This window comes from Mustela nivalis (assembly GCF_964662115.1).
Source record: "Mustela nivalis genome assembly, chromosome: 13".
Classification (NCBI taxonomy): domain Eukaryota; kingdom Metazoa; phylum Chordata; class Mammalia; order Carnivora; family Mustelidae; genus Mustela; species Mustela nivalis.
In genome coordinates, this window is record NC_139032.1 from 45,758,163 (window position 1) to 45,779,574 (window position 21,412).

A 21,412-nucleotide genomic window follows, 5' to 3' on the forward strand; every position below is an offset into this window, starting at 1 on the left:
ACATATGTAAGTTGAAATCTAGCAAATTATTCATTTTAAATCGATAGGAATCATTGTGACCTCGATTAAACTAAAACTGTTTAAAAAAACACTATTGCCAGCCTGTAAACAAATTACTTCATTGCACCAATCAAAAACATCAACATTAGAGCTGCACCCCAATATTTCCTAACTTTCTCTTTTAAATTCATTTTCTCATATATTCAAGTTTTATTGCATTCTTCTCACTTTCCTAAACCAGCAATCACCGAAAAGCACAGTAACTAAGCTCTAATGAGCATCTCGGTTTTTCTACTACAATTCAAATGGCCCATTATTATACCATGGAATGTATCTCTCCTTTAACAATTTAAATCACTGCCCAAATGTGTGCAGATCCTTTAATGATTTCATTTCCTTCTTTCCATTAGTTAAGGAAATTCATTTCTAAGCACTTCCATGCTACCATTTTATGGCTCAGCTGTCATATTCTTCCCTGGCTCCTTATCCTGCAGCCACGTGAAACAGACTCTGAAGACTAACCAGGGAAAGGAGGGAAACCAACAAGGTTACTCACATCAGATTTGGAGGACATGTTCTCCTCCACGTCGGAATCATTGGGATCCACGATATCGTCAAATGGCGGTAACGTTGATTTCTTCTTCTCGGAGGTCTCACTTTCAATTTTAACCTTTCCCATCTTGACATGAGATTTATCTTTTATTTGTTTTTTGTCGGCAGAACACGTGAGAATCAGTGGTGGCGCGCTAGAAAAACTCTTAAATAAAGCCTCTGAGCTACTCTTTTTCCTTTTTTTGGCAGAGAGTTCTTCGGAATCTGAAATGGGGGGCCTTTTACTAGGAGCCTTCTTGTCTTGCTGTCCACTGGTGATGGTGAGTAAGTTACTGTCCGGTTTTGGCTCTTTCGACATGGGTTTCGGTTCCTTGAAGGCCATCTTAGGAACGATTTTTTCTTCTTTCAGTGGTTTGTTTTCTTTGGGTTTCTTAGAGGATTCTTTGGAAGATTTGTTGTGATCCCTGGAAGGTTCTTTGAAGGCACTTTTATGTTCTCTGGAGTCTTTAGAAGGTTTTTCCTTGTGCTCCTTCATTAATTTGTGAGGCTTTGAAAAACTGGTGCTGCTGCTGCTGCTGCTGCTGCTACTGCTGCTGCTGCTGCTGCTGCTACAGCTGCTGCTGCTGCTGCTACTGCTGCTGCTGCTGCTGCTGCTGCAGCTGCTGCTGCTGCTGCTGCTGGTGTGGATGCTCCTGTTGGGGTCCTGCAGAAACGGGACAACAAGATGCGACTCAGAGCTGTGGAGCAAGCGGGAGGCGTCAGCCAGCATCCTGGCACGTCCCACCTGCACGAGAAGGCTCTTTGCCAACCAGAGCCTCGATCTAGCAGGTGGGGACAGGGTGCGTGAGGAGCACCATGAGCAAGGCGCACGAGGGTCAAGGAATTCAGGGAGGCCAGCTGTCTACCTCGTCCCAACAAGCGAGGCGCTCTAAGCATCTCAGGTCAACAGTTGCTCACTGAGGGCCTGTTCTGGGAGATACACAGATGCCTAACACATGGCCCCTACTCTTATTAAATAGGACACAGCTAGGAGTCATGCTGGTTCCAAGAGCCACCGATAACATGCCAGGACAACAAAACCAAGGGGGTCGTTGATTCCATTGGGGCCACTGGACAAGAATTATTCAGAAATGTGGGGAGAATTCAAGCCTGAACTAGATACTCAAGAATAAGCAGGTAATTACCAGGAAGAGAGGAATGAGAAAGTACTTGGAGAGCAGGGACTACAGTGTACCACAACAATGAGGGATCAAAGCACAGATTATACTTGGGGAGCAGCATTCAGCTCCAGCGAAGATTGAGAAGGAGGCAGAAAAAGAGCCAAGGGTCACAGACAATATTAAATTTTAAATGGCTTCTTACTATAAAGAGTCACAAGACTCAAGAAAGAAAATAATTCTCAATTTGAGATAAAAGGCAATTATTTTTTGCCATCCAAATTTCAACAGTTAAGTAATATGTCTCCCATCTACAAGCAAAGAAAAGAAAATTAACAGAAGAAAGATTTGATCTGATAGTTATTAAATGGACTGCAAAGTCCTTAGTAATTATTGTTGTGTAATAATAAGGAAAGAGTTCATCACTGCCTATTCCATTCTAAATGTTTTAAATGTCCTAAAATTCACTCATATAAGTACCCCAGAATATATAACCTACATAGAACCTTTCTATTTAGGAACAAAATTTAAATCCATATTTAATGTATTTGTGAACCTCTACCATTAATAGTAAGAGTAAGAAACAGAAGTAGATCCTTGACGTGCAAAAACTCACATCAATACTATAAAAGAAAAGCTCTTTCTTGCTTACTTTGACTTCCTAATGGGACCAACGATGAATAAATGTCCAAATTTTCAATCAGAATTTACATCTCCATGATTTCCTTATTATGCTGTACCTCTAACTCACCCACTTAAAATCAGTGACATGTAACCCAATCTTGTATCCTTTCAATATCTGGCATGATATAGAAAAGATACTGGGCAGGAGTTATGCTTTTCCCTAAAATGAACAACATTTTTAAAATTTATGCAAAAAAAAAGCATATATATCAATAAACATCAGAAAATAATACCCTATATGAAGGAAAAAATCAACAAAACTAAAAGGCAACCTACAGAATAGGAGAAGACATTTGCAAATGACATATCTGATAAAGGAATAGTATACAAAATATATAAAGAACTTCTAAAACTCAACACCCAAAAGACAATCCAGTTCAAAAATGGGCAGAAGATATGAATAGACAGACATACAGATGGCCCACAGACACATGAAAGGATGCTCAATATCACTCATCATCAAAGAAATACAAACCAAAACTACAAAGAGGTTTCACCTCATACTTCTTAGAATGGCTACAATCAGAAACACAAGAAATGACAAGTGTTGGCAAGGATATGGAATAAAAGGAACACTCTTGCTCTGTTGGTGGAAATGCAAACTGATGCAATCACTGTGGAAAACAATATGGGGGTTCCTTAAGAAGTCAAAAATAAAACTACTCTACAATCCAGCAATTGTATTATTAGGTATATATCCAAAGTATGCAAAAATACTAATTTGGGGACACCTGCGTCGCTCAGTGGGTTAAGCCTCTGCCTTCGGTTCAGGTCATGATCTCAGGCCCTGGGATTGAGCCCCACATTGGGCTCTCTGCTCAGGAGGGAACCTGCTTCCCCCTCTCCCTCTGCCTGCCTCTCTGCCTACTTGTGATCTCTGTCAAATAAATAAGTAAAATATTTTAAAAATAATACTAATTTGAAGGGATACATGCCCCTTTATGTTTATAGCAGCATTACTGATAAGCGTCAAATTATGGAAAAAGCCCCAATGTCCATCAACTGATGAATGGATAAAGAAGCTGTGGTATAATACACAAACACGTGTGCATACACACAGATACACACACTGGAATATCATTCAGCCATAAAAAGAGAATGTGAATGGGACTAGGGTTTTATGCTAACTGAAACAAGTCAGCCAGAGAAAGACAGATACTGTATGATTTCACCCACGTGTGGAAAAATTTTTTTTTAAGTAGCCCAATATGGGGCTTGAACTCATGACTCTGAGATCAAGACCTAAGCTGAGATCAAGAGACATATGCTTAACCAAAGAGCCATCCAGGCACTACTATAAATGGAATTTAAGAAACAAATGAATATTGGGGTGGGGGAGGAGGAAAACCCAAGAAATAAGACTCTTAACTACGGAGAATAAACAGATGTTTGGGAGGGAGGGGAATGGGTGAAATAGGTGATGGGGATTAAGGAGTACACTTGTGATGAGCACCACTTGTATGCAAGTGAGGAATCACTCAATTCTACACAAGAAATTAACATCACATTGTATGTTAACTAACTGGTATTTAAATAAAAACTTGAAAAAAAAGGTACTACTCAATGTAAAATTATTGTTCTATGTTAGTAGTGGGACTATGTATTTTTTCTTCTCACAATTTTTTTTTCTCATTTGCTCAACAATAACAACAAAATGACAAATACCAATTATTCCATTTATTTTTCTCAAGTGAGCATTTGGTTTCAAACTTCTAAAATGGAGAAATTTACTATGCAATGACATGCTTTTATGCACCAAACTAGATAATTCCTTACAAAACATCTCAATTGAGATTTAAAAGCAGAATGCTAAAGATAGTATTCATATTACTGAAACTACATTATTTTATAAATTCCATTACAAGACATTTCCTGGCATGTTAAGCAATACTATGAATAATTAAAATAAAGTGTAATGGACAAACTAAATTAAGGAAGAACATTTGAAATCTAATATCCGCCAGTTTTTTTAATTGGTTTGTTGACTCACTGAATTTTGATAATTTGCAATCAGTAGTTTAATTACGACTCTTGAACACCCAAGCATTGCTGCTTAATAATCAACCTTCAAGGAGTATTATACATATTTTTTTAACGTGACTCTTAAAAATACAGATTTTTCACCTACCAACATGTTTTCAAATATTAAGCATTAAAAAATAGTAAATTTCAGTACCAAAAAACACCAAAAGAAACAAAAAAAACTTCTACAGAGGTCCTTCCATGACTTTTAAAACCCTTTCATAGGACAAACAAGAATTCTTAATGCAAAGTCCGTAGTGGTATATGACACAGACTTTTTTGTGACAGAAAGTTTAAATTATTGGGACACCTGGATGGCTCAGTGGGTTAAGCCTCTGCCTTGGGCTCAGGTCATGATCCCAGGGTCCTGGAATCGAGCCCCGCATTGGGCTCTCTGCTCAGCAGGGACCTGTTTCCTCCTCTTTCCCTGCCTGCCTCTCTGCCTACTTGTGATCTCTCTCTCTGTCAAATAAATAGATAAAATCTTAAAAAAAAAAAAAAAGAAAGAAAGTTTAAATTCTTGTCTTAATTACATACATATGATGTTAAGTATAAAACTCCAGAAATTTTATAACTTTTAACTCCCATGTTGGTCTAGGTATTTAATGCCCACTGTCAGCTTTTCACCAACCCAAAAAATCTTCAAAAGCAAGGCACCCAGCTATTCTAGCACATGCCCCTTTACCAAGAAGTTTTCTTTAACTTAAGACAACTGAGACGTAAAAAGAAAACCATATTCCGTAATAACACCCCAGATAAATAAAAATTCCAGGAATAACGAAAAGGTGGAAGAATGGTCCCTAGTATACTGGACAACATTTTCATTGTCCTTGGCCTTGTGGTAAATGGCAAAGTTCAGATGTACTGTCCCCTGACTCCATAGTCATACATGCAATGACCATACAACAGAGACTTAGATGCAAAGTCAGGAATTAAACTCCGAGTAAAAGCTTTTACTAATTCTCAGCCTAGCTATCCCATATATATTGAAGATCAGGTCACTGGCTTTTTAAAATTTTTATTAAACTATTAATGTCAAGGGTGCCTGGGTGGCTCAGTGGGTTAGGCCTCTGCCTTTGGCTTAGGTCCTGATCTCAGGGTCTGGGGATCGAGGCCGCATCCGGCTCTCTGCTCAGCAGAACCTGCTTCCCTGTCTCTCTCTCTCTCTGCCTGCCTCTCTGCCTACTTGTGATCTCTCTCTCTGTCAAGTAAGTAAATAAAATCTTAAAAAAAAAAAAAATAACGGCAAAATGAAGTAATGAAGTGCCACTAAGCAGAACAGACTAAGTACCATTCAATGTGAAGTTTACGCGTGCGTGTTGTGTAATTCAAATTCTCTTTGCCTGAGGCTCATTAGGACAAACTGAATACCAATATTAGGGAGTGCAAGTGTGAATAATTCAAATTTCAAAAATTTATGGCAAATGAGTGTTTAAACATACATATACATATTTTCACTAACTTTACTACCTGTCAATATAGGATACAGTATTTTCTTTTCTCTCAGATGCTACTGAAAGCTTCCTTGTTTTAATTTTCTGGAACAGAATGGGTCCTTTTAATGTATAATCACTCCTAATACTACTTGTCAGCAACTCTAGTAGATAGCTTGCAAAAAGGTCTTAACTAGTGGACAAAATAAGATTTCTGATTATATGTGGCTTTCGATTACTGTGTTATCACCAGGTCTTCTTCCTAATACCACTGATAATGCAAAGCTGATTCTTTCTCCAGCTCCTGTCTCTTCTCTTTACTTATGCTGTTATTTTTGGTCTCTGTCCTACTTCAACTAGCTTCTGCGTGGTGCAAGATTTTCAGATCATTCTTATCTTGTTCAGTGAAATTTGAATATGGACAAATAAACTCTCCCAGAAGAGTTTTATTTATCCAAAAGTAATAAACCCTCCTCTAAACGTTTATTTGTCCACAGTACATCTGAAAAGAAACTGTAGATACTGTAATATAGTCCAAGAGGTTATGCATACGAAAGACTGGGTAAAGGAGTCAAAGACAGGCTTTCAAACTAAAAATCTCTCCTGCTACACCACTGAACACATGACAAATGGCTTGGAGGGGTGAAAGACCATTTGAAGCTAAAAATAAAGTATAAAAATTCAGGATTTTGGGGAAAAGGGGGACCTTCAATTTGACTTACCTCCCCCATCTTTAATCCCAAATCCAACCCACTGACCTTCTTGAACCAGTCAGCCCTGGGAACTAGCAGATTGTGAATGGGGCCTGAAGAATGTGGCCATGGGATTACAGGCATCTTGAAAGAGGACTGATACGGGGCTTGCTTTACTCTGGACTCTAAGTAAGACTCAGAAGAGCTGGGCACACAGATAATGTGCACAAGTATGGTCAGCCTCCCTGTTCCGAAGGTATTCAGGAGGCACTCAACTGGAGGGAAAAAGGAAAAGAGTGGTCTTCTCCTGAGGCTGGAAATGCAGAGAGACTGGAAGGAAAGTAGAGGGTCTCCTAGGTGTGTACACATGAAACACATAACATGCCTGCTTCTACAGTAGAGGCTGAGATGCCTGTACTGTTCATCACTTTTAGGATTACAAAAACCTAAGGTCTCCTAACAACTCAACCTGAACTCCAACGCACATATAAATAACATATCTAAGGGCTGGTGAGAGTAGGAGAGAGCAGATCTACCAGATTTTCTGAAGAAACAGTGAGGTTAAAAATAGTATCATTAGTTCAGAATAGGCACATGGAGAGTAAAAACAGTTTCTATGGATTTAAAATATTATGTGAAATAAAATGTAAAACTAAAACCCTCAAGCTGAATAATTCAGTAGATAAATTAAAGGACAAGACAGACTTTAGATGATGGTATTCAGATCAACTGGAAGAAATCTCAGACATAAAGTAAAGATACAAAAAGATGAAAATCATTAATGGAAAAGAGAAGGAATCTGAAGAACAGACTGAGGAACTCTAACTGATGTACCACCCATAGGAAAAGTTCCAGAAGAATCTCTAGAAGGAGGAAAAGGAAAAGATGGGAGTGAGGCAGTAAAGTAATATGGAAAAAAAGGAAAGACTAAGTTGTAACCTCACAGGGCTCTTCAAAGATCCAGGCAGGACTAGTGAAAGAGACACACTCCAGAACATCACGCTAAAATTCCTCAACTTTAATGATAAAAAGAAAACTTTACAAATTACCAGAAAGAATAATTACTTAAAACTAAAAAAGAATGAAATTACATGGGACTTTGTAACAGTGCAAATGAGAAGAACAGTAAAACTGAGAGCGCTGAGAGAAAAAGCAGAACCACCCAAACATCCTACACATACAGTCAGTGTGAAAGAAGTGTTTGCCAAAATTTAAGGATTCAAAGAGCACATCACCCACTGCCCCATCTAAGAAAGGATTTGAGAAGGAATTTTAGCAAACAGTAACTGAATTAGAAATGAGACCTTTCATGTGTGGGAAGATGGAGAGGAGAGGAAATAGGAGTGCAATGTACCTTACTTTCTATATAGAACTAAATCCAAGTAGATAATCAACAATCTGGAATATGTAATAGAAGTGCTGAATGTGAGTTACACACACACACACACACACACACACACACACACACACACACAGCTAACCAAAATCTGGATCTAAAAAATTAAATTATCTCTGTAGAAATTCAGGTATGTTAGAGAAGGTTGGAGTGTTAACGTGAGGGAAAATGTTGGTATCATTTTTACATGGCAAAGTAGAAAAAAAATTGGATTATGGGCCATTGAAAGGGAAAGTGGCCAATAATGAAATGGAAAAGTACAGAACTGCCACATAAACAGGAGGAAACTCAGAAATGAACATCAACATGAAAATGAAAGTGAAATCCAGAAAAATGGAAAAGTCACAAATATAAATAATGAACAAGGCAAAAAGTAATAAAAATCAAATGTTACTCACAGAATAAAAAAGGAAGTTGGATTTTCCCACTGAAAGATTGTTAGACTGGGTTAAAAAGACAAAGGGCAGATACAGACTGTTCGTAAGAAATACAACATCAAACAACTGAGAACAGTTTCAAGATGAAGGAATGGCCCAAGAACTATCTGCTAATTGGCCCCAAAAGAAAGCAAGCATGAGTGCTATATTCATATCACACAACGTAGAATTCAAGATTAAGAGGACCAAAGAGCATAAACAGTTTAAAAGCTATACCATATAAACCAAAAGGTATTGAATACTTAAGAAAAACTTGAAAAACATTTCACTGAAACAAAAAATCACTATATCTTTGTCAGAAATGGACAGATTTAAGGAAATGAGGTAGACATAGTGAACATGGCAGAAACAACCCTGAAATTTGATTTAATAATTATATATAAAACTCTCCATCTCTTGTACGGAGTTTACAATTTTGTATGTGCCCATGAAACAATGAAAAAAAAAAAACAATTGTAAAGGTATCATAAAATGAACTTTAAAATAATCTTTTTGGGGCACCTGGGTGGCTCAGTGGGTTAAGCCTCTACCTTCGGCTCAGGTCATGATCCCAGGGTCCTCGGGCTCTCTGGTCTGCAGGAAGCCTGCTTCCCCCTCTCTCTCTCTGCCTGCCTCTCTGCCTACTTGTGATCTCTCTCTGTCAAATAAATAAATAAAATCTTAAAAAATAATAATAATCTTTTTTAAATGCTTGAATAGATTATATTGATTGGTCATACTCTAATAAAATTAGAAAAATCAAGACAAATCAGTCAAAAGAAAATAATGAAAAGATCATTTCATGTAAAAAAAAAAAATCTAGCACCACAGCAAAGCATATGCTGAAAAGAAAATGTACACTTTTTATTGTATTTATTTTAAAAAGGAAAAAAAAGGGCAAGGTGAAAGGGTCAGGGGAACCAAGCTTAAGAATACACTTAGTACTCACTCTGAAAAATGAGAAAAAGATCCATAAATATGCAATTATAATACCAAATATAATGAAGAAAGTAAAAGAAACAAATTTCATGAACATTTATGCTTTAAATTAATGGCCTTAAATGTATATTTAAGGTTCAAATTTTAAGGAGAAATTTACCAAGTTAATTCTGACTTAAAGATCTACAATTTCTTTTTAAAATCAACTAGAAAAGGTGAAATTTCTTGAATTTAAAATCATGATCTACTATAAAAGAAATAAAATTGAGGGAATAGTCATTTACAAATATTTCAAAATGCACAGATAAATACCCCCAAAAAACAGCCACAGAGTTGGGGTGGGGGGGAGGTAAGATTAGGAGAATGGTAGAGCAAAGTGGACTGCTGATAATTTTTATGGGCTTTTTAGCATCATTTGACTTTGTAAATCTTCTATGAAAATATATTAAGACTGTACAACAGAAAACATCTCAACAACAACTGGTAAAACTAATGAGGAAAAAAAAATTAACCAAAATTAGGAACACCAAGGCTAAAACTGGAAGTGACAAGGCCCAAAATATAAGATTTATCAGTCAGCGGGTAGGGAACTAAAAGACCATTATGCAAGTGGAAAAGAAATAGTACTTGAGAAGAGCAACAGGGGTCTTTCATTCACTAACAATCTAAATGGCCTGTACATAAAAAGCACATCAAATATTTATACATATATATAAGGAAGAAAAAGAAAAGTCTGCCGTTACCAGGAAACAATGCTCTGGAAGGTTTGTTTTTATTTTATGTTTTATAATGTTGCATCATTTTGGGAGGTGATAACCAGAAGTTAGAAGGAACTCTACAGTATACCTGCACAGCTCAGGGAAGAAAAGATAAAGCCTCTTCTAGACCTAACCAGGGAGGAGCAAGAGACAGATGGAGAAAAATGAAGAATCACATCCTCAAATTCCTCCATTTGCCTAGATCTGTATACTAGTCCACTAATAAAGATGTAACTCCACCTACAGAAATATAGCAAAGGCTGGCTTTTGCACAAATGACAAAAGATATAGCAATCGCCCTCTTAGGTAAGCGTAAACCAACAAATAACATGAAAGACAATCAAAAGATGATACTGAGCATTCAAGGACAGAATCTAGAAGAGTAATGGATTCCCCTCAGCCATACCAGGTTGAGTTCTGCCAATTCTTTAAGACAGATTGGTCCTCATAACAAAAGCAGAAGAGACACACTTGAGGATGTTAAGGAGAAAGTGTGTATGAACAACTATTCATTTTAGTAAGATCAGCTGGTAGCAATGTGGTAGAGAGGCTCCAGGTGGGTACAGAGTGAAAAAAGGCCACTTAGAGGACTACTGCCCTGGGGCGATGGTGATCATGGAGGCAGTGGAAATGGTTTACTAAATGTTTACAGAGTTCAGACTCTGATGTAGCAAGCTGCGTTGTAATGACTAACTCAACAGTCTTGTGCAGTAGCTATTATTAGTTCCGTTTAGCCAGGGAAGAGTCTGAGGCACAGAAAATGATATGCCCAAAGACCAATCTATAGTTAGTGGTAGAACTGAGATTCAAGCCCAGGTAGCCGGGCTCCAGGGCCCATACTCTCAACCAGTAGACTCCTACCAATGTTTCAGAGGTTAACTGGTTTTGAAACCAACCTGCCAACATAACCTGAGCTGGAAATGAAAATAGGATGGGTGGAAAGGAAGAGGGTCTCGAAGACTTTAAAACAACCACACTGAGCATGCCTGCCATCTAGACAGAACCACATAAAGGAACTTCAACTTAGTTCCATTACAGGGGTACAACATATTAGTTTTTGGAAGGTGGCAAATCACTTCTTCTGAAATCAGAGGCTCTTCTATACATGTTTCATACGGCTTAAACTTTGAGTCTTTCATTACCAAATAACTGTTTTAAACTTAACAGACATTAAAATGGCTAAATTCAGAGGGCTTGTGTATACCTCCAATTGTTACAAAGAGTATTACGAAAGTGTAAGATCCATCTCATCTCACAATTCAACGTTTTCAAATCAATGTAAAAGCCTGCCACACTACATAATTTGAAGTGGCAGAAATGCAGAGTGCTCAAATAAAGGATCACCCCCATAGTGGGTAGGGTAGGGAAGTCACTGAATATGAAAACTAAAGGATCCCACAAGGGCCTCCATAAAAGGTATTTAAAAAGAAGAGGGAATTTGAGAAATTTAGCACAAAAACATGGAGGCGATTTTAAAGGACCAAAACAAATGAATGTGCACGGAAATACAATAACAGTGCCTACCTTAGCTGTCAAGAAACATTTTAACTATTCGTAACTGTGCACCGTGTTTACTGATTTTCAACTTATAGAAATTAATCTAATCAGCTTGAACACTTGCTAAGAAACTTAAATTTGTCAGTAAAATGGAGACCATATCACCTAAACCATTAAGGTCAACTTGATGATTGATGATTAAATAAATTTAAAATATGTAAAGTTCTGTGTGTATGTCTATTTGTATGAAACTTACATAAATAATTTACTTCTTATAATTAATGTGCTTGGCACATAGCAGAAACTTTGTAAGTGCTTTCATTACTACTATTATTACTACTACAGATAACCAAGAAAACTTAAACTGTGTTACGTGACACAATGTTATCAAGTGCGACAATGAAGAAATAAATGTCTGCATGACAAACACAGAAGGCAGAAACAGGAACAGAGAAGGGAAAGAAAGAAACATAGGATACTCTGAGCTTCCACAGTTGAGAAGCAAGAAGCACCATCCAGAGTTGGGGGAACAAAAAGTGAGGTTCTAGGCTCAATATCTTGAAAATTAGGGACACCCAGCTGGCTCAGTCAGAGGAACATGCAGCTTTTGATCCTGGGGTTGTGAGTTTGAGACTCACACTGAGTACAGAGGTCACTTAAAATAAAGGCCTTAAAAATGTGTATATCTGGGACGCCTGGGTGGCTCAGTTGGTTAAGCAGCTGCCTTCGGCTCAGGTCATGATCCCAGCGTCCTGGGATCGAGTCCCACATCGGGCTCCTTGCTCCGCAGGGAGCCTGCTTCTGACACTGCCTTCCACTCTGTCTGCCTATGCTCGCTCTCGCTCACTCTCTCTCTGACAAATAAATAAATAAATAAAATCTTTTAAAAAAAAAAAAAATGTGTATATCTCCAAGTTATATCCAAGACAAGAATTTAAAATGGTGTCACATACTAGGAGGAAAAGGAGATGGAGCAAATGGGTTAGAGTCTCTTATAGAAAGAGAATCAAAAGCATATAGTTGGAAATTCTGGGCAATAACTATAAAGCTTTAAAAAAAAAAAGGAAAAAGAAAAAGGAAAGGAAAAATGAGAAAGGAAAAGAAAAGAGAAGACACAGTTAAATTGTTTCCTTCCAAGAAGTGGAAAGATCAGGAAAAAAATACAATACAGGACTTCTGGGTTTTGCTAAATACCATCCTTTGCTATTTAATTCTTTCAAACCATGCACACGAATTATTTTGATATAAAATAAATGTTTTCATGAACTTTTACATTCTCTCTTCTTTCATGTACCCATTTGCACTTCAGAGACTTTGTGAAATAAATTTTGCATTAAAAAAAGATTAACTCTTGAAGTAAATGACCACTATCTTCCTGTGTTTTACAATTTGTTCTATTTACCTACTGATGTAGTCTGAAAGTCTTTTTGTTTTTGTTTTTGAGCAAACTGCAATCAAGCGCTAATCTATAGATTTAGCTTAGGATACTTAGATTCCATTCCGAGTTTTATTCATTAGACTTACAGAATTTAAAGATGAAGAAAATAATCTGTAAATCATATTTACAATTGAGAAATGGAACAAATGAACATTCTTTCAGTTCTAAAATGAAGAGAAAAGGTGGTATATAAATTTTCATTTCCCTAGCCCTTTGTTCAAAAGCACTAAAAGTAAACCCAATGAATATTTTCTTCAATATTAAAAATATATCGAGGGGCGCCTGGGTGGCTTAGTGGGTTAAGCCTCTGCCTTCGGCTCAGGTCATGATCCCAGGGTCCTGGGATCGAGCACCGCATCGGACTCTCTGCTTAGCAGGGAGCCTGCTTCCCTTCTTCTCTCTCTGCCTTCCTCTCTCTCTGCCTGCCTCTCGGTCTACTTGTGATCTCTCTCCGTCAAATAAATAAATAAAAATTTAAAAAAAATTTATCAAAGTACTATATTTGCATGTAAATATAAATGTAACTGTAAAGTATCAATGGCAAAAATATTCAGTATTCTACAAAATAATATTCCAAGGAGACAAAATTTTAAAATGCCCTCCTTTCTCAAATGATGACTTTCAGCTATGTAGTATATACTATAAAGTACTTTTGTTTCAGAATCCAATCTCGTTTAAAATGTTCCTATTCATAGACCATTCCCTGACTTGCTATGGCTGAAATTTGAAATTATACTTAAATACCGTTAACAGTTAGTTATATTTAGAAGACTTTGCAGTTTCAAGTAAACTTCTGTTTACTTATGTGGTTTGAAACTAGAAACTTGAAGTAATAATTATAGCACTTCTCTTTCTAGGTTTATATAAATCTAGCCTTGTACAATTTCCTTTTTCTTCAACAAGCTTTAAAACATATTGGCCAGATCATTGTAGTCTTCTCTTTTAGTACTAGCTAAATTGCTGACAATGAGGCTTGATAAGCAATTGTTACTCATAGAGAATAGTCAATCTTCAACATATACGGGGATGGATTAGCTGGGAGTTCCTGGCACACAGAAATTCAACAAATCATTGCAAAAATAAAAAATCCAAAAGAAGACACAATTAAATAATAGGGAAATATAATCACAGTTATGCTCTCTTGTCTCAGTAGTTATTCATTACAGCTCAGGTCATGATCCCAAGGTCCCAGGATCAAGTCCCACAGGACTCTTTGCTCAGTGGGAAGCCTGCTTAACCCTCTGCCTGCTGCTCCCCCTGCTTGTGCATGTGCACAGGCGCTCTCTCTCTCTCTCTCTCTCTCTCCCTGACAAATAAATAAATAAAATCTTAAAAAAAAAAAATACATTTTGGGCACCTGGGTGGCTCAGTCAGTTAAGCGACTACCTTCAGCTCAGGTCATGATCCCGGAGTCCCGGGATCCTGGGATCGAGTCATGCTTCGGGCTCCCAGCTCCACAGGAAGTCTGTTTCTCCCTCTGATCTTCTTCTTCACTCTCTCTCTCACTCAACTGAGCCTCCAGCATATGGAAAGACCTATGTTAAAACTAGATATACAATGGTTTCTGGGGGAAAAAACCTAACTTGGGCAATATGGTAGACTCTTTGGGAACTCTTACTATAAGACAATTAGATTTTGGATAATTATAAAATTCCTCCTTGCTGGGCCTATTTTTAAAAAAGAAAAACTCTGGGGTGCCTGGGTGGCTCAGTGGGTTGGGCCTCTGCCTTCCACCCACATCATGATCTCAGGATCCTGACATTGGGCTCTCTACTTGGTGGGGAGCCTGCTTTCCCCTCTCTCTGCCTGCCTCTCTGTCTACTTCTGATCTCTGTCAAATAAATAAAATTTAAAAAGAAAAGAAAAACTCTAAGAATGAAAAGTATATGAAAGAGAAAAAGAAAAAGAGGTGAAAAAGAAAAAGAGGTGAAGAGGTGAATGTGAACGGTGAGCCACACTTTTATTAGAGATGAGGTTGCCTAAAGGGCACACAGCTCTGTGTTTTCACAGGTCTCCAAAGACCAAACCTGGAGTCTACAGCTGATTTGGAAACCTGAACCTCAGAGTCTTTCAGAAATTAAGGAGAAGGGGGCACCTGGGTGGCTCAGAAGATTCAGGTGACTCTGCCTTTGGCTTGGGTCATGATCCCAGGGTCCTGGGATTGAGTCCTGCATCAGGCTCCCTGCTCGGTGGGGAGTCTGCTTCTCCCTCTCCTTCTCCTGCTCCCCCTGTTTGTGCTCTCTCTCTCTGTCAAATAAATAAATAAAATCTCTAAGAAGAAAGAAGAAAGAAAGGAAGGAAGAAAGAAAAAGAAATTGAGGAGAAGCCTTCACATATCTGTTACTAAAGAAAAGTACCCTGAATTCAGACTTCAGGATTCCCAAAGTTCAGTTAAATCAAATATAAACTCACAATTTAAAAACATTCCTGAACACAAAGAAACAAGCCACCATGATCTGAGTCTGCAGAAAGGCCTTAAGGATCTCATATACTAGAATCATGAGATACAGAATATATAAGTGTGAAAAAGAAAAAAGTGGGAATCTAAAAAGTGACCAAGCAGTAAGAAATGAATAAGAATGACCAAGACACTGAAAAGAAACAAGAACTTAAAAAATTTGGGGGGGGGGAATATCTGTTGGAATTAATATCTCAATGGATTAAACAGCAAATTAAACACAGCCAAGTCGCCTTTTTAGCGCAGTGGGCAGCGCGTGAGTCTCATAAACACAGCCAAAAACAATTAGTGAACTGGAAGATAGAAATGAAGAATCTGCCAGAAAGCACACAAAAATACCAGAAAATGGAAACTATAAAAGCTATTAAGAGACATGGAAAACAAAATAAAAATAATAAGTATCTAATTAGGGACTCAGAAAAAATATGGAATGCAGGTGACATAATGGCTGAGAATTTTCCAAAACCATAGAAATCATGAATCCATAGAAAGAGTAAGTACAATATAAAAAAAAGACATATACATAAATGAAAAGGAATTTACTCCTAGACACATTGTACTAAAAAATGAAGAAATACTAAAGACAAAAAAGATTACAAAAGCAATAAAAAGACAAGGTATCAGCTACTGAAGAAAGAACAAGTAAAAATGATAAACCTTTATTAAACTCAAGTAGTTTAAAAATCTTTCCACAAAGAAAATATTGGGCCCATAAGGGTTTACAAATTCTAGAAAACCATCATTTCAATCCCACAAAAACTCTTCCAAAAGATGGAAAACAGAAAACATTTCTCATTTCATGTGGTGACTATTCTCAAAGTTACAAAACTTGCCAAGAAGAGTAACAAAACATAAATCAAGAATATGGATGCAAAATTTTTTAAGAAAATATCACTACAATTAACCCATTTGGGAGTGGACCCTAAGAGAGCAAAACTGAACTGGTTTTATCAAGAATTCCAAGAATATCCCAAGAATTTATCCCAAGTAGTTCGGCGTGATAAAAAGGATCGTCAACCACCATATTAACAGATTAATGAACAAAACCATCTGTTCATCTCAAGAGCTGCTAAAAAGTTGTATGATAGAAAAAAATCCATGTATGACTTCTTTTAAAAAGAAAGAAAAAAAAACTCATAACAAAACAAGCCTGAAGATAACTTCTTACCCTGACAAAAAGTAGCTACGAAAATTCCATGCAAACAATATTCTAAATGGTGAATTACTAGAAATATTTCCTTTAAAATAAAAAACATTTATACTTAATGGTAGTCGTACTAACAGAAGACCACAAAAGGCAGGGGGGAAAAGGATAGAAAAATACAAAATAAGAAAAACATATGTCATTATTTACATATTATGACTGTCCCCGTAGAAAACTAAAGGACAAACTCCAGAATTAGGGGCTCTGTGTAGCTCAGTCAGTTATGCAACTAACTCTTGGTTTTAGTTCAGGTCATGATCTCACAGGTCATGAGATGGAGCCCCATGATGGGCTCCACACTCAGCAGGGAATCTGCTTGAAGATTTTCTCCCTCTGCCCCACCCCTCCTGTGCAAAAGCACACATGCTCTCTCTCTAAAAGAAATGATAAGCTGGGGCGCTGGGTGGCTCAGTGGGTTAAGCCACTGCGTTCGGCTCAGGTCATGATCTCAGGGTCCTGGGATCGAGCCCCACATCAGGCTCTCTGCTCAGCAGGGAGCCGGCTTCCTCCTCTCTCTCTCCTGCCTCTCTGCCTACTTGTGATCTCTCTCTGTCAAATAAATAAATAAAATCTTAAAAAAAAAAATGATAAGCCAAAAAAGAATTTACCAGGATAAGTTTAGTAAGACAGGATCATCAATCTGCAAACATAAACTGCCTATTTTTAATTCCAGTATATATATTTACACATCAGCAACACACAGAAAATAATCTGCTGCTTACAATAGCAATTAAAAAAAAAATGAAAGAATCTAGGAATAAACAAAAACTACTTAGACCTTTATCAAAAATGTCCTAACCATTTTAACAACTTTAAAGAAAGCCTAAGTAAACTGATAGACTATCTTCATGGATAAGAACATGCATTATCTGCATATTCAATGTAATTTCAATCCAAATCCTAGTAGTTTTCCAAAGAACTTAAACTGATTCTAAAATTTATATGAAGAAAAAAGAATGATGTAATGGAACTTGTCACATTTTATAGAAAACCTCATTTTAAAACTATAGCAATTACAACATCATAGTATTACTACACAGATCAACAAACTGACCAATGGAATAGAAATGAACCACATCCCCCAACAGTCTCACAAATATATGAAAATCTGACATTGGACAAGGTAGTCACTGTAGATTCTTGGGTAAAGTATAGACAATTCAATAAAATGTACTGGGACTGCTTTTCTACAGAAGAAAAAACTTAAATTAGACTCTTACCTCATACCATGTATAAAATCAGTTCCAGATGTTTGAAAATATTTAAATGTTAGGCAAAACTTCTCAAACATGTTAGAAAAAAATACAGGAGATTATCTATATGACCTTGGGGTAGAGAAGAACATAAGAAGCAGGACATAAAAGAACTAACCATAAAAAATCTGACCACATTGAAATTAAGAATTTCTGTTTATCAAAAAATATCATAAACAATGTAAAAATGCTGCTAAATGAGTGAACCAGAAAAAGATACCAATGGACCAATATCTCCAGAATATAAAAGACCCCCAACAAATAAACAGAAAAATAAGCAGAAGACGTCAACGCATTTCACAGAGAGAGAAACATGATTGGCCACTGAAATATACGCTTAGTCACATATTAACCACTGAAATACAAGATAAGACAATGGTAAGATATAATTTTGTGCCTACAAAATGGGCATAGATGAACAAACTGACTACAAAAGAGAGCAATGGGATTTCTTTACATATTGCTGACACAGGACCCAAAATTGTTGCAAATACTATATAAAATATTTAAAAGTGAAATATTTAAATGCCTTATGACTCGGCAATTCCACCATAAAGCAGTATTTCTCTAAGTGGGCCAGAAGAGCAGCAACATCAGTATTACTTGGATGGTTTTTAGAAATTCAGATTCTTTTTTTTATTATTATTTGTTTAAGAATTATTTATTTAAGGGCACCTGAGTGCCTCAGTGGGTTAAACATCTGCCTTCAGCTCAGGTCATGATCAGAGGGTCCTGGGAAGGAGCCCCACAGTAGGCTCTCTGCTTAGCAGGAAGCCTGCTTCCCCCTCTCCCTTGGCCCCAGCTCCTGCTCTCTCTCACATGCATGCATGCGCTCTCTCAAAAATAAAATCTTTTAAAAAAAATTATTTTTGAGAGACAGCACATGTGCACGCAAGTGAGTGTGGGGTGGGGGGCAGAGGGAAAGGGAGAGAGAGAATCGCAAGGAGTCCTGCGCCCTGAGCACAGAGCCCTAAGCAGGGTTCAACCCCAAGACCCCAAGAATAAGACCTGAGCCCAAACCAAGAATTGGACAATTAACCCACTGCCACTTAGGTGCCTACTGATTAAGAATCTGTATCACGGGACACATAAGTCCTCAGGTTTACTAACTGTCCACTTGAGTCTCATGTGCCCAGCAGTTTGAGAGCCGCTGACTCAGAGCACTGTTACTCAAACAGAACCTATTAGTGAGACTGGAAAGCAATGTGATGGATTGCATCACTATCTATAAGTCAACTGGTATAAAACAAAATAGATTGAGTCCTGTGTAGAAAAGTTAAAAAAAATAATAATAATAGGGGCACCTGGGTGGCTCAGTGGGTTAAGCCTCTGAGTTCGGCTCAGGTCATGATCCTAGGCTCCTGGGATCGAGCCCCACATCGGGCTCTCTGCTCAGCAGGGAGCCTGCTTCCTCCTCTTTCTCTTTGCCTGCCTCTCTGCCTACTTGTGATCTCTCTCTCTCAAATAAATAAATAAAATCTTTAAAATAATAATAATAAAAATAATTTACAAAGCTTTTGTCTTATCGGTCTACATATATTTATATATGTGGGTCTTTTCATTATGGAGAACATATTCTTTTGTTTGTTTTTTAAGAATGTATTTCTTACTATGGATCACAGTCATAAAGTTTGAAATTCCACTAGCCTAGAGAAACTCCTCTACATGTGTACTGGCAATGTGCCCAAGGAGGCTCATAACTATTGTTCACAGCAGTAGAAAACAAAAACAAAATAAAAAGGGGTGAGTCTAGGGCACCTGGGTGGCTCAGTTGGTTAAGCAACTAGCTTCGGCTCAGGTCATGATCCTGGAGTCCCAGGATCGAGTCCCACATCAGACCCTCTGCTCATCAGGTAGCCGGCTTCTCCTTCTGCTCCTCTCCCCTTTCATGCTCACTCTCTCTCTCTCAAATAAATAAAATCTTTTAAAAAGGGGGGGGGGGTGAGTCTAGATAGCTAAGTAACAAGGGAACAGATACACAAATCATGCTATATGGACCATTATAGAGCAGTGAAATCAATAACTAAACAAGAACAAATCTTACACAGTACTGAGTAAATAAAGCAAGTCACAGAAAATTACCTTCCATTTTCCTAAAGACCAAAAATAAGCAAAGCTGAACAAATGGACAGACCCATTCATGGTAAAAACCACATTTAAAAAGTTCAGGAAAATCCTGGGAGAGGCAAAGGATGGACTAGAAAGGTATATACGGGTAGTTTGAACCCTACTAGTTATGTTCGAATCCTCATTCTTAAGTTGAATGATAGGTTTATAGTGTTTGTTTTGTAATTTACATATGAAACACACACAATTCTCAGATGTATCCATCATAAAGTAGTAACATTTTTATGTTAAGAAAAACTTAAAACTCCTGATATCACAACCTCACAGGCTAGCAAGAGAATTTCACATTTCAATTCTACAGATATTTATTAGGTGTTACCAACAAACCATAAACATTGTCTCCTTTAATCCTTTAAGAGTCCTGTGAGGTAGGTACTTGGCAAAGGTAGGTAGGCAGATTCTTGGCAAAGCACAGGCAGTGAAATATATGCTTGAATAATTTTACAATACAAAAGAGAAAGAGTTTGATTATAGGCTATGTAGGATAGCTCTCCCCTCAGGAGTTAAATGAAATAAGAGATGATTAACTCTGTTAACAGAAAGCAGCTTATGATCTATTCTTATGGTTTCTCCATTCTATTACTTAGTACCAGAAGTATAATGAGAGAAATCACTTTTTTTTCTCTGAAAGTATCCTTAGTCAAAGGTAAAGAAACTAATAGATTATGGGGTGGAGTTAACTAGTGTAACATTTGTGTGTTGCTAGAATTTCCATTTTGCCCTTAAAAGCAGTTAGCCATATGCAAGGCAGCAGCACTCTTCATGGGGAAAAGAAGAGCTAGAGTAATACAAGAAAATAAATTACCAAGGCTTTAAAAAAAAATCTGTGACACATTGAGTCTGTGCACTCTAAGAACTACAGTTAAAAAAGTGCAAAGTCAAAACCTTTTATTTATTGAATACAAACTACTGTAAATGAACACAGTTGGGGAAACGGTTGCCTTAGAAAATTATTTCCATCCTCCACAAAGAACTATTTCTATTTACAGGGCTTCTGCAAATGGATGGGTTTTTTGCTTGTTTTTTAAATTTGGTTCACTGTTGTGTCCACCCAGCGCCTGGAATGACGGAGTCCTAATACATGCACAGTAAGGGATTTGTCTTTGAATGAATTTATACCCTAACTGACCATTTACTATATTATGTATTAGTACCTCAGGGATGACAGATCAACGGTGTATTCTAGTTCCCCTACCCCCAACCACACAGAGCTAATGTGATTAAATCAAAACAAAATGTGCCCTTCCTCTTCCTGAATATTTCAGTCCAAAAGCTGTTAGGTAGGGCCAAGCAAAGTAAGCAACAGCAGGGGAGGGAGGGTGGTAATATCAGGAGAGGCAACCATGCAGGGTCTCAGAGCCACTAAAAAGGGGCTGCTCCTTGAAG

General features: G+C 37.4%; 1 protein-coding gene across 2 annotated transcripts in view; it reads right to left on the bottom strand.

The window, feature by feature from the left end:
- The window catches only part of MLLT3 (MLLT3 super elongation complex subunit), a 277,750-nt gene that overhangs the window by 73,122 nt on the left and 183,216 nt on the right, over positions 1-21,412 (bottom strand). For both annotated transcript variants that reach the window (XM_082695376.1, XM_082695377.1), the window contains exon 5: positions 557-1,255. In XM_082695376.1, coding sequence (XP_082551502.1) covers positions 557-1,255 — 699 coding nt within the window. The remainder of the gene's footprint in view (positions 1-556; positions 1,256-21,412) is intronic.